This window comes from Diadema setosum, chromosome 18 (assembly GCF_964275005.1).
Source record: "Diadema setosum chromosome 18, eeDiaSeto1, whole genome shotgun sequence".
NCBI classification, from domain to species: Eukaryota; Metazoa; Echinodermata; class Echinoidea; order Diadematoida; family Diadematidae; genus Diadema; species Diadema setosum.
The window spans coordinates 544251-556867 of NC_092702.1; the positions used below are offsets into that span (position 1 = coordinate 544251).

The following is a 12617-nucleotide window of genomic DNA, read 5'->3' on the forward strand; positions in this document are numbered from 1 at the left end:
TGATTTCATCATGTAATTAAACAGTCAAACATACCCCAACATCAAGACTGTATAGCTTCAGGCGGCCAGCAGGAAGCTACTGTAACCTTATTGCTCCTTACACCTGCCCCGCTGGCCCCGGCCGGCTAACTAGAGACCCATTGCACTGCTGTTAGTGCTGAGTAAACAGTTACAACTGCTGCACTGAATGTGCAGTGTTCATCTATTCTTCAGATCATTTATGAGGCCGATATTACTGAAACTACAATTGTATACCCCTTCACAGAATTCAGAGATGTTGAAATCCCTAATCTGAATGTTTTCACTTCATATTTTACTATTTTGACTAAAAATAAATGAAAATTGACCCACGTGTACGATCTTTTCATCGCTCGCGGCGATCTCTATTACAGTCCCACATATACAGATTCGTGTAAGTTCTCCACACAAGAAGCCTATGGCAAAACTGTACACAAATCATTGCAGTCTGAATGCAAAAAAAAAAAAACATGGGCGGGGCCACCACAATTTCTTGGACTTTAAAAAGGCTTTCCTGATTGGTTGAAGGTGGGGAAGCTTTTTTCACACTGGAAATCATTTCCTTACACTGTTAGCCAATCACAAATAAGTTTATAGAGTGGTAGTGTCATAGCCTTTGAAGTAATCTATCAATCAAAATAGGGCCGATAATATCGGCTGAAGCATTTCTATTGCAGGCTTTGGGCCGATTTAATCGGCCTGTGACAGAGATAGGGTTAAAGAGCTATGGCGAAATAAACAAAGACATGTTTTTTCACTATATTTGCACATAGAAGCGCACACGGAATTTCAACTTTGACACTAGTGCATTCCTTTGTTATAGGTCAAAATCAATCGGAAATCAATGGATATTGTTAGTTAATGTATCAGGAATCCAAATCAGTCAAAAAATTTGCATTTTCATGCTGCTAACGCGCTGTGCGCGCGAAAATGCGCGGACAGACGAGTACTCGCGGAATATTTTGAAACGCTTAAAATTGTCTGAAACTTTGAGACTTCTCATTGGGAAGTCGTTTTGAGCATTTCAAAATTTTGACGCACGCGTAATGACGACCTGGGTAATTAGCATAGAAAAGGAAGATCAAACGTGACCTTAACTTTATATCCAACGAAAATGATTCAGAAATGACATTTAGTTATGAAGTTATGTACGATCATGTGACATTGTCCGAAAATCACAAAATGGCCCCTAGATGACGTCAGAGATAGATATTGTCATGAGATATGTTGACTGAAAATTTCATGTTATTCCGTCATGTCAATGTTGAGATATTTACGACACAAAATGTGGCAGAAAGAAAGAAGAATGAAAAAAGAAAATAAAGAGAGATTTTGACAATCACAATAGGTGATACGCTGATAGCGTATCACCTAATCAATGTACATGTAAACTAGAAATATAAATCTGAAGGTGAACACAGCTTTATCCCTCCAGATGATTGTACAAAAATTGCCATACAAAAAGACAAGTAAACATTGGTATGTCAAACATCTAGACAAAAATAAAACAACAGTACGAAGCAGCATTAGGAAAAGCACGTACACAGAAAGATGGGGGGGAGGGGGGGGGGGTCTCCTGCAACGGTAGTGAGCTATTAATTTCCTGAGTGTCTTACCCTAGCTCTTTCAGGATGTTGGGTATTTCCTCTGCCAACTCCTGCATCTTAGGAAACCTGAATCTGGATAAGGAAAAGAAGAGCAGTAGGTGAGAGAGGTAGGGAAAAAACAAAAAACCAAACAAACAAAAAACAACAACAAAATCATTATAGCTATGTTTAGCATGAAAGTTTGCAGCCCTGCAGACATGTGACAGACATTATATTGCCTACTTCAGTCTATCACATGACCCCATCCAAAAAAAAAAAAAATTGGTAGACTGCAACACATGTGTGTGTGTGTGTGTGTGTTCGTGTATGTATGTGATATCATGTGAGTCATCTTTGCAGGGGGAGGGGTGGTGGTAGTCTAAGAAGAAAAAAAAAACACACTCCCTTTTGACATATCTACTTTTAATAGGCATGCCTCAAATCTAGCAAGAGAATGGGTAATTTAAAATACCATCACATCGACAGTAGCACCAGTACTCACTGCACTACATGTGATTGAAAATTCAACCAAAGGACTAGGAATGCATTTAAAAATTTGTCCAGTTCATCATGCAATGAAGTTTATACATTTTCTTTCAACAGAGAATCTCATAACGAAGTACATGTATTCTGTGCATTTGTTTCCACTACATTTATACCTTCCATACCACGAATCTAGTTTGCATCGCAATTGTCATTGCTACACTGGGCTACAAAGTAGCTCTCATGAACATTTGTTTTGTCTGTATAAATTCAATGTATCAGTCTATTCTTTCAGGCCTATCCACCAAAATTAACCAGAAACTAGATATTTATCCCAGATTCTGGCTGTCCTGTCCTCTGGTCTGGGTTTGCTTGTTTCTTTTTTCCAAAGTTTGAAGACATAATTTTTCATGGCAATCATCATATAGCAAATGACAACTCAATTTGAATTACACTTCATTCTCTCTTTTTTGTCATTTTTTATAGTGTGAAGCCTTGTGATTAGATCCAAACCAATTTTACGAGAGTACAGAGACATATAACTGCCTCTGCACATATCACGTTTCACTTGCCTCACTGCCCTTTATAAAATCTTTCCTTTTATATGAAAAAAAAGAAGATTTTTGTACACCCCATCCGTTCACTGTATAATCTATTAAGATTCAGTCATGTCCACTATTCCTTGAAGAGATTTAAGGTTTAGCAGAACTACAAAGTAGGTAACATGAGCAGACTTTATTATGTAACACGCCCTATTAAGATTGCTTGGGGCAAAATGTACGATTAGAGAAGAAAAAGTCATTATCTCCCTGTCCCTCTATATGATGTTAATCATTACCTTGCTTTGTCATAAGCCGGAAGGTAGGGAGGAGAAAAATAATACACATTAATACAGAAAGCCAATTGAGGAAGCTGATCACAAGGACTTGAGATTAATTTTTCACATTGCAGCCATTCATCACACCTCTCAGAATTTCCTTTCATATGGCAATGAATGAGCTGCCAAGATGTCAGTTTATCTATTAGGAAATAATTATTATTTTTGTCTGCTTAGATCACAAATGTCCTGCACAAAAGCAAAGTCCAAGGTTAATGTATTCATGTAACCACCTGATACATGACTTGCAGCAAACCATTGGTTGGTTGGTCTCATGCTTAATCATGCTCACATCTAACCCATCACCAGTTTACTGTAACAAAGTGTCAGATAACTACAAACCAACAAAACTACAGAAGGTGGCAATTTGGTTGCAAAATTTGACACTATCCTAAATTCTAAGTGATGCTGGTTAAATAATTTCTAATTCAAAGCTTAAGATTTAGAAAAATGTAGAAAAATCAGAAACTCAATGCTCAGTGACTTTCAGACAAGTCACATATTAGGAACATCCTCATGGTAAAAAATTTGAAATTTGTGTCACAATCAGGGTTGCAACTTTTTGATTCATCCTTCTCACTGAAAAAAAAAAGAGAAGAAGAATTAATTGAAAATTAAATTTGGTTGTAATCCTAAGAAGAAATTTTGTACACCTGGGTGCATGATTTCATATTTTGAGGAAGAAGAATCAGTTCAGTATACACTAGTTCTCTCCACCTCCTGGAATATCTCTTCAGCCCTCAAAATGCTGATCAGAGTAAAAATCTCTTCCTGTTCCTGATGTACTCCTATTTCAGTCTCAGCCATTATCCATTCAAATAAACAGAGAAATACTCCAAAATCTACTTATAACTACAATGAAATTTGAATCGAATATAACAAAAATCACCCCAAAAACAATGAGCGATTAGAATGATGCACGCAACATGAACATGTACATAGTATGCTTATTACATATATAGATAAGCCAATTCAACATCCATGGCTCACCATAGCTGGTTAAAATAATGCACAGTGCATTGTGGAATGTAAAGTGTTGGGTTTTTTTTTTTCGCGGTCACTGTCAACACAACTTTGTGTGTGAGGGCAAAAATTGCAAAAATCATTGCGATTTGGATCATGACCCAAAGCTTGCAAACTTTCACATTATTAGGGTTCACACTGTAAAAATGTTGAAATTGGGGGGGGGGGCAGAAGCTTAACCTCGAGGTTAAGATTTGTCATGTGGACACACGTCGTAGTTAGGGGGCAAGAGCTAAACCTCGAGGTTTCCTAACCTCGAGGTTAGGGCCTGCCGTCTGAACGTAACTACTGAGAATGGTACTATCATCCCAGGAATCCTAATCAAAAGCTTGAGTCCTGTACTTCATTGTGCTCACATTACATCCCCAGCCTTGGGAGGAGTCTCATTAGCTTTCTATTAGCCCAGTCACACCTGATACACTAATGACAATATCCTCTCTTCACGTTATAATAAGGAAGACTGGACAAGGTCAAACTTACGAGTCAGGCAGGTCATCGGCATTGTCCTGCTGGCCTGGGGCATTGATATGAATGAAGCAGACTTTACCCACCATCGGAGCCATGGCCTTTGTGCTGATGAACTTTACCCATGATGTGTCTACCATGGGCCAGAAAAACACAAATAAAGTGGTTAACACAGCAAACACTCACTTAAGGGCTGTATCTTACAGCACAGGAGAATGTGAGAAAACTGAATTCAGATTACTGTACCATATGTTCATTCTTGAACAGCTTCTATAATTCTTTTTCCTTGTATAATATTGCTAAATATCTTTAATAGAATGTCACCATTCAATGAACACACTCCAGCTAACTGTTGTCATCCTTTATAAAGAATAGGGAAAACAGGCTGAAAACGAAGCAAAATTTACAAATATAGATTGCAAGTTATTATGTACCTTTAAGTCCACATGGACGGGGCATCTACACAATCAGATTTCAAAAATACTACATCTATTAATACACCATATACAAAAACTTAATGCGCTTGTTTTGGAAATCAGGAATCCCCAGAAAACTTTGTGCATGGCTGACTTTGCGATCAAGAATAAAAATGATAGAATGAGAAATAGGTATTTACCTCTTCTCAAGAGAAAGATTAATGATTTCCTACTCTAGGGCTAATAAACAATGAATATTTGTTTCCCCAAGTTGATATTTTGAGGATCTATTGATTTCATGATGAAGTTCAGTGAACTCTCAAAATTTACACAAACAAAAACACCAGGAAATATGTGGCACATATAGTGCTTTGGTCTTTTCTGTATAATAATGCGACATTTGTCTGATAGCCCAGTGGGCATAACTGAAAAATCAAATTTTGATAAATGTCCTTTGTGTTATTTATCACATACTTCTGCATATCTTTAACAGAATAAACAGAACCCACTCAGCAGATCCAGATTTAAAGACCCATGCAAATACAGAGGACAGACATTCAAATGTGTTAACTGTATTCACCCCACTGTACAAGTTTCTATCTGAGAAGTGTTATATTTCACTTTAAATCCTGCTGCTGAATATCCTGCATAAGTTAAATATGTCCACGGCAACAACATATCTTATCTACAATCAGATCTCATATTGAAATATGACAAACGGAAGCAACAAGACAAATCCTTCATTTCAGAAAGGTTCAGGAACTTTGCAACAACACACTTAGAACAGACATATCACATACACCTTGGTAGTATGTTAACACTTGATGGACAGATACTGGCACATATCATCACTGTAAATCCCTGGGCACACATCTCATATAAAGCTTGTAATCCAGCATACATACTATGTGTGATGTCACCTGTCCATATTACAGGCCCCACCCTACCTCCCTGTGATGATAACCAGTAATAGCTGGCAAATTCCAGTGTTAGATATAAAACTTGACCTTTACAATTTGCCCTGGGCAGAAAGCTGGCAAACCCAGCCAAACCCAGCCAACTCTGGCTATGAATGAAAGAGAGAGAAAGAGGGATGAAGGGAGGGAAAGAATGAGTGATAAAAGGAGTTGGGCTGGTGACCTTTCCTATTAGCACAAGCCTGATTAATATTCCCAGGGAAGATAGAAGTAAACATGCAGATCCCTGGACCTACAATTAGTCTATTTTCAGACACCAGATGGTAGCTACTGTTCACACTTTCAATTCCGACAGTATCCAATAGTAATCAATGTAGGCACTATGATTGAAGGTAGGTTCTTTATTCTACATATTTCTACCACACAGTAAATTATCTTACAACAGTAAAACATTTATTGTACTATCACCACCCTCATTGACTATCAATTCCTTACAATCCTTTATTTTGAAACCCAAGACAGCAGGTGATGCTAAAAAGAAGGAAAAAACAAAACAAAACAATAAATAGCAAGGTGCACTTCATTCATATGCTCTCGACCAGTCTTTTTTTTTTAATTACTTTATTTAGTGCATCTTTTAACTGCACTACCATTAACTGGATAAGTACCTATCACCATTATGCACTTGTCAATGTAATGACGCACCCCACTACCCCCGGACATGGGTGCGTCATGATCATTTTTTGACTGACCACACGGGGTTTTTGACAGACACCACAGTCACTTTTTTGACGGACAAAACACTGCAAGTGACGAACACCAAAGTCACTTTTTTGACGGACAACACGTTGAAAGTGACGCACACCTCGGTCACTTTTTTGACGGACATCCTCGGTACATTTGACGCACCCCCGTAAATACTGAAACGATTTTTGCATATGTTTTATTCAAGCAATTTCATTTTCTTTTGGTTCATAAACATAATTTGTAAAAGTTTCGACAAGTTTCCCTTACCATGGCCCTGTAAGCACCGTACCGTCATTCACCGTACATCACGCTGCTGCTACGATATTCCGTACAGTAGTATGTATTCTGTGCATGCAATCCATACATGACAATCACATGTGTGCAGATGCGCTGTGTGTGCGCGGCCATTGCTAGTCCGGTGGATGCATACTGCTGCAGCGCAGGTACACACCACGCCACGGCATTCCCGCGAGTATACAGCCCAGTCGCTGTACGTAGAGATTCGCACAGCTAACAGCGTCGCGCGTCTGCTGGTCGGGCTATCCCGCGAGCAGAAAATGGCATGCGGCAGGCAGTTTCTTCTGCTGCCGCTTCTTTTACTGTCAAAAATTCGCCTTTGTCACCACAAAACATCATTTAGACGCACACTGTACTGGAATGTAAACGAACTTTCTTCGATAGCAATGTGTGTTGGTGTTGCATCGCAATATGCAATAGGCACTAAGTGTTCGACAGTAAAGGTTGAACTAAGTTGTTACATCGCTGAACAGTCCCTGGTTTGAGATTGAGTATGCATGATTTCATGGGTTTGTTGGAGAGAAAATGTAAGGAGAAAGGGTGGCTTTTAAATTATTTGCCTGCCAGATTCTGGCAAACATTTTTCCCTCTTATTCCAAAACGCTTCCCGACTCTGATTTTCACTTGCCGCGGGAAAGCGCTCACTGTAATTTTACTCACGGTACGTGTATCCGGTACTGGTAGCGTGCAAAAATGCGTGCAGTTTTCCATAGCCAAGTGACGTACCATGACACACCCCTCGGTTCAAAATAATGCGTGTTATTTTCCATAGCCAAGTGACGTACCATGACGCACCCCTCGGTCAAAATTTTGCCCGACAATAATGGGATTTCGATGCACCCCTCGGTCAAAAATTTGACGGACAAAGCTGGTAAAATGACGAACACCTGGGTCACAAATTTGACGGACCAAACGAGGAAATGACGCACCCATGTCTGGGGGTAGTGGGGTGAGTCATTACATTGACAAGTGCATTATGACATGGAGGCATCACGACCTTGCAAAGCAATTTACTCTTCATTCATTCATTCATTTTATTTAATCACGGTACTAACATCAGCCACGGCTGCTTTTCAGTTAAAACTAGAACAGAATATAAACCATGTCAGGCTACTCACAATTTAGTCCAATATCATGGAATGTGACAATAACATGCTTCTGATGCACTGGGTCACCCTGGATGAGAAAACAAAAGAAAAAACAAACACTTGTGCATTTATTTCTCCATCATTCCAGCAATGTTTCAATTATTCATTGCAACTGGATGCATTCAATGTTCATGTCATAGGAGCATAATTTTTGGCAAAAACTGGAAATTTCAAGATAGTGTGAACAAACTAAATGGCAAATTGTGAGGCAATGACATTTTCAGCCCAACATTTGCATATCCATGACTGTTCAACAAGTGTGTTTTGAAAATTAGCAAAACTTCACAATTTCATAACTTCCTTAATTTTTATCCTGTTTTGATCAAATTTGGACTGCTGTGCTTATGAAATTTTACTTTTTCTTATCAGAATAACTTTTAACTGGTGTGAAATGCCCCTTGAACTTCAATTTCAACATGAAGAAGTTCCAGTTGTTCCACATGTAAAAACAGGGAATCATTTCCCAACTCAAGAATTTTAATAGCAAATTGCAGCTGATTAATAAAATTTCAAATGGTATCCTGTATACTTCTGTGGAAGAAGGCTGCTACACCAAAGAAGTTTGTGTAGCATTGGTTAAAAAATGCATAGCAAATTGCGATAGAATACCAGGAAAATTATTCCCTGTTAAATAAATCAACAGTGCTATAAACAAAGGTCTTCAAGCAACCAGGCAAAGGATGTGCCATGAAATCCGGAGCACTAGCAACATAGAAAAGTAGCTGCTACTGTGACAGAAGAAACTGAGCAGCAACCACTCAGCAGCAAACATTTCAGTATTGGCTGTGGTATCAGCAGTTAGTGTAACATATCCCTAGTCCCTCTTTATGACATGGAGCCTACATTGTACATCTTCTATTGTTCTTTCCTTTGACAGAGCAGGTGGCCCATACAGTACTCATTCCCTTTTATTAATCAGGTTAATACCATTAAAAAAAAACACACACATTTATAATATTGATTGATTGCTAGAAATACAGTCAAACCTGTCTATAGCGGCCACCTAAGGGAGACAAAAAAAGTCAAAGTTGTAGATAGGTGGCCGCTATAGGCAGGGTCGCTAACATGACTTTTCGGGGGGGGGGGGGGGGGGGGGAATTGTGTTTAGTGGTCGCATATATGACAAATGGCCACTATAGCCGGTGGTCGCTATTATAGGCAGGTTTGACTGTATACAGTGGGCTCGCTCTCTCTCTCTCTCTCTCTCTCTCTCACACACACACACACACACACACACACACACACACACACACACACATAAAATCAATACCAAAAAATCCCCATTTGAGCTGATGAAAAAATAATTATTGCACCACCAGGGTCATGACTGACATAAAATCACATCAGGTTTGCATCATTCAGGTATCATATGCCCACCATATTCAACCCCATTTTATAACTTACACAAATCAACATAATTATACTATTAATTCATGCCTCTAATGATACCCCCCCCCTGTAAAAAAACAAACAAACAAACAAACAAAAAAGAAAGGTACTTTAACAAAAAAAAAAAGATCACTTCATTCAGGCACATGTATGCACTTGGACATGTTTTTGTGGATACTTGCATAATTATGAAACTTAGAAAGAGAAAATAATCAAGGATTTTTACAACATATTTCTTTACTTACAGTAAGTTTCAATCAAACATAATATAAGTTTCAACTGCATTACTATAAAACCAGAAACATTCCAGGCATGAACTTTTGCAAATTCCCACTGGCAATCAGTGCATTGGGTACACAAAATCTTTGGCATGCATTTTTTTACTTTGTGAATCTTGGCTCCTCTTGAAATATATGAAAGTTTCATGTACACTGAAATTTGTAGTTTGACACTAATAATCCGTGTATAAGTAATTTTGCCATTTAAATCACTTTTTTCTGATTTCTGGAGTAAAAACAAATGAACAAACAGACAGAATAGAATGTTTATTACACATCATTTTTATCTAAGTGTGAAAGATAAACATGAAACCTATACTTCCTATCTATTATGATGACTGATTCTTGGTTTATAATTCATCCTGAAATTCACAAATTATCAGACCTTTCAGATTATTATGTTTACAAAATGTCAATCTGGGTCGATTTTGTTCCCATTCTAATCAAAACTGAAATATTAGAACTGACAGATGTCTCACTGGGATGCAAACTGACATTTCATCTTCTGCAAATTTGCTTCAATAATCTCCATCACATCTCGGACCACTGGCACGGCTTTAGGCTGAGCAGAATGTCTGAAGTTACTCTAGGAGTAGATGTGTGAGAGTTGAATTGGAAATGTCACAGGGTCACTGGACAAGGTCTGATACTTATAGATGCCATCTCAGCCTCAAGCTGAAAACAGAACACATTGGCTTCTCTTTATTCTTAGTTTTCTACTTCTCTCAAAGAAATAATGGAGGCCTCCTCTTCATCTTTTTTGATTTCACAAAAGACTAGATAGCCTATGACCTTTCCAACTTTCCATAAATCAAAGGACACTCAGCAAGCACTGTCTTACAGCCTCACCCTGTGCCATGGTCCTTCTTCACACATACATAGAATGCAATACATTTGGTCAGTATTTGCAGTCTGGAATGGAGACTATCCATCTTTCAGTAACTCTACGGAGCCAGATGCTGCACACAGTGAGATTTGAAGAGATAGTTTCTCTGACAACTGAATGCTTTTAAAATGCTTCAAAGTAACAATAAACTGAACAAGAAAACAGCCCACAGTTTAAAAGCATCATTAATTATGTCATTTCAGAACAGAAAGATAGAATTTACCTCCTAAAAAATAAGCAAACATGTTCAATGTCTCACCTACAAGTAAGTTCAATGATCAACAACATCTACACGTGGACACACGGCTATTTGGCATGACAAAATGACAGGCATGCTAACAAGTGCAATTCATGCAAGAAGTAGATCTGATTTCCAGAGAGGCATGTACAAATGTATGTCACTCTTCAAATTCTCTCTTACAATCAGTGTCCTCCAAATGTCAGCCTGCATCATCTGTACATTACACTCAATGGTCTGCACAGAGAACCCTTCCTGTAATGGAGTATTTTTCTGTGGACACTTCTTTACACCATACATGTATGTATATTTCGCAGGATTTTTATTTTTCGCAAATTATGCCACTCAAACCTGTTCGTTAATTTAACAACGTCAGGAAATATGAACTCTGATCCTGACATGAGTGGGACATACACCTATATATTTCTCAGTTCATTACTATATTCCATGATAGAAAATTTAACTGGCGAAATTGTCCATAAGTTCTGATTCACAGAAGATTACACTCACTATTATGCAGTAGTCCTGACATTACAGCAAACTGAGGCAAAAATCAGTATACTTCAAGTAAATTTATTCTCATAGGCCTAACCAGTTGAGGACAAGTCCTATTAAAGTACAGCATACACTCTAGCAGGAGTCTATTGGAAATACAGAGTTGTACATGTTAAGAAAAAAAAAGCAAAATTAGCTCACCCTCAACAGGTTAATAATGGATTAGAGGTAAATAAAGGAGGCTTTTCATACAACATTCGCCATGTGCCATTCAACTAACAATCTATACTAAAAATGTACATTTGTAGTATTCACAAAGTTACAAGCTTTGATTTATAGTTTAGATTTAATACAAAGAATGATATGAATATGATTCTCTTTATCAGCTTATTACAGGTATTCATTCTCATACATGTAGTTCTGAGCCAGATGAACCATGTTCCTATATTCGAAACAATAAAATTGCTATCAACTGATAACATCTCATTCATGGCTCAGTATCACAGAATATTACTACACTAAGTAAACAATAACATCTTGAATGCACGTTAAATCATGCAGCAAAGTTTAATGCCACCGCTGCAAAGCAAAATTACAAATACAGTAAGGCATGGCAGAGCTAATATGCAGGTCATATCTTGATCACCATTTCAGGGTAAACATTCTTACCTTACTTTCTCTGTTTAATACAGTTCCATAAAACTTGGGTCACAACAGTGTAATGGATACACCCTCAAGCAGTCATGAAAATATGATCAGTGTACATGTTAGTACAAGGTCTATTGAATTCAACGGACATTGAACAGAGGAATCAATTGCGTTGGCATTACACAAAAGAAAGCAATAAACTTATGTTTGATACCAGGGTAAAGGCGGGTAGAATATTCTACAAGTGAGATTACTTTCCTTGACCTACTGATGATAGGAATGATTAATACTGTCCAGACTTGCCAGAAGTAAGCATAGTAAGGACATAGAGTTCATGGTCAAGTTCAACATGGACCAATTGTTAATTAAAGCTTGTACACTGATTCCTGCACTCATGCACCCTCCCCTTCAAAAAAGTAGTATGGCCCAAGACTGTCATAGCTACAGATGTACCAAAGGGTTAGCAGTAAACATGGCCTATGCACAATACACATTTTGGAACGACTGCATGACATCTGCACACAGACCCTTCCCCTCAACCTCACCTTTCCCTCCTGCCCTGAATATTCACAGAAATTAAACAAAAGCGATAACAAACTGAAAATATTGTCAGAATGACATTTAATTCAACAGTCAAAAGCAGAGCTCTCCAGACAATGTGTTATTTGCAATAAAGACGTCTTTGTGCAGGCGCCTTGCATTATCC

The 12617-nt window shown here is 38.1% G+C and overlaps 1 protein-coding gene across 4 annotated transcripts in view; it reads right to left on the reverse strand.

Moving 5' to 3' along the window:
* LOC140242053 (uncharacterized protein ZK1073.1-like) overlaps window positions 1-12617 on the reverse strand; it is an 81214-nt gene that overhangs the window by 27868 nt on the left and 40729 nt on the right. For all 4 annotated transcript variants that reach the window (XM_072321807.1, XM_072321806.1, XM_072321808.1 and 1 more), the window contains 3 exons: window positions 7948-8005; window positions 4468-4585; window positions 1635-1697 (listed from right to left, as the gene is read on the reverse strand). In XM_072321807.1, coding sequence (XP_072177908.1) covers window positions 1635-1697; window positions 4468-4585; window positions 7948-8005 — 239 coding nt within the window. The remainder of the gene's footprint in view (window positions 1-1634; window positions 1698-4467; window positions 4586-7947; window positions 8006-12617) is intronic.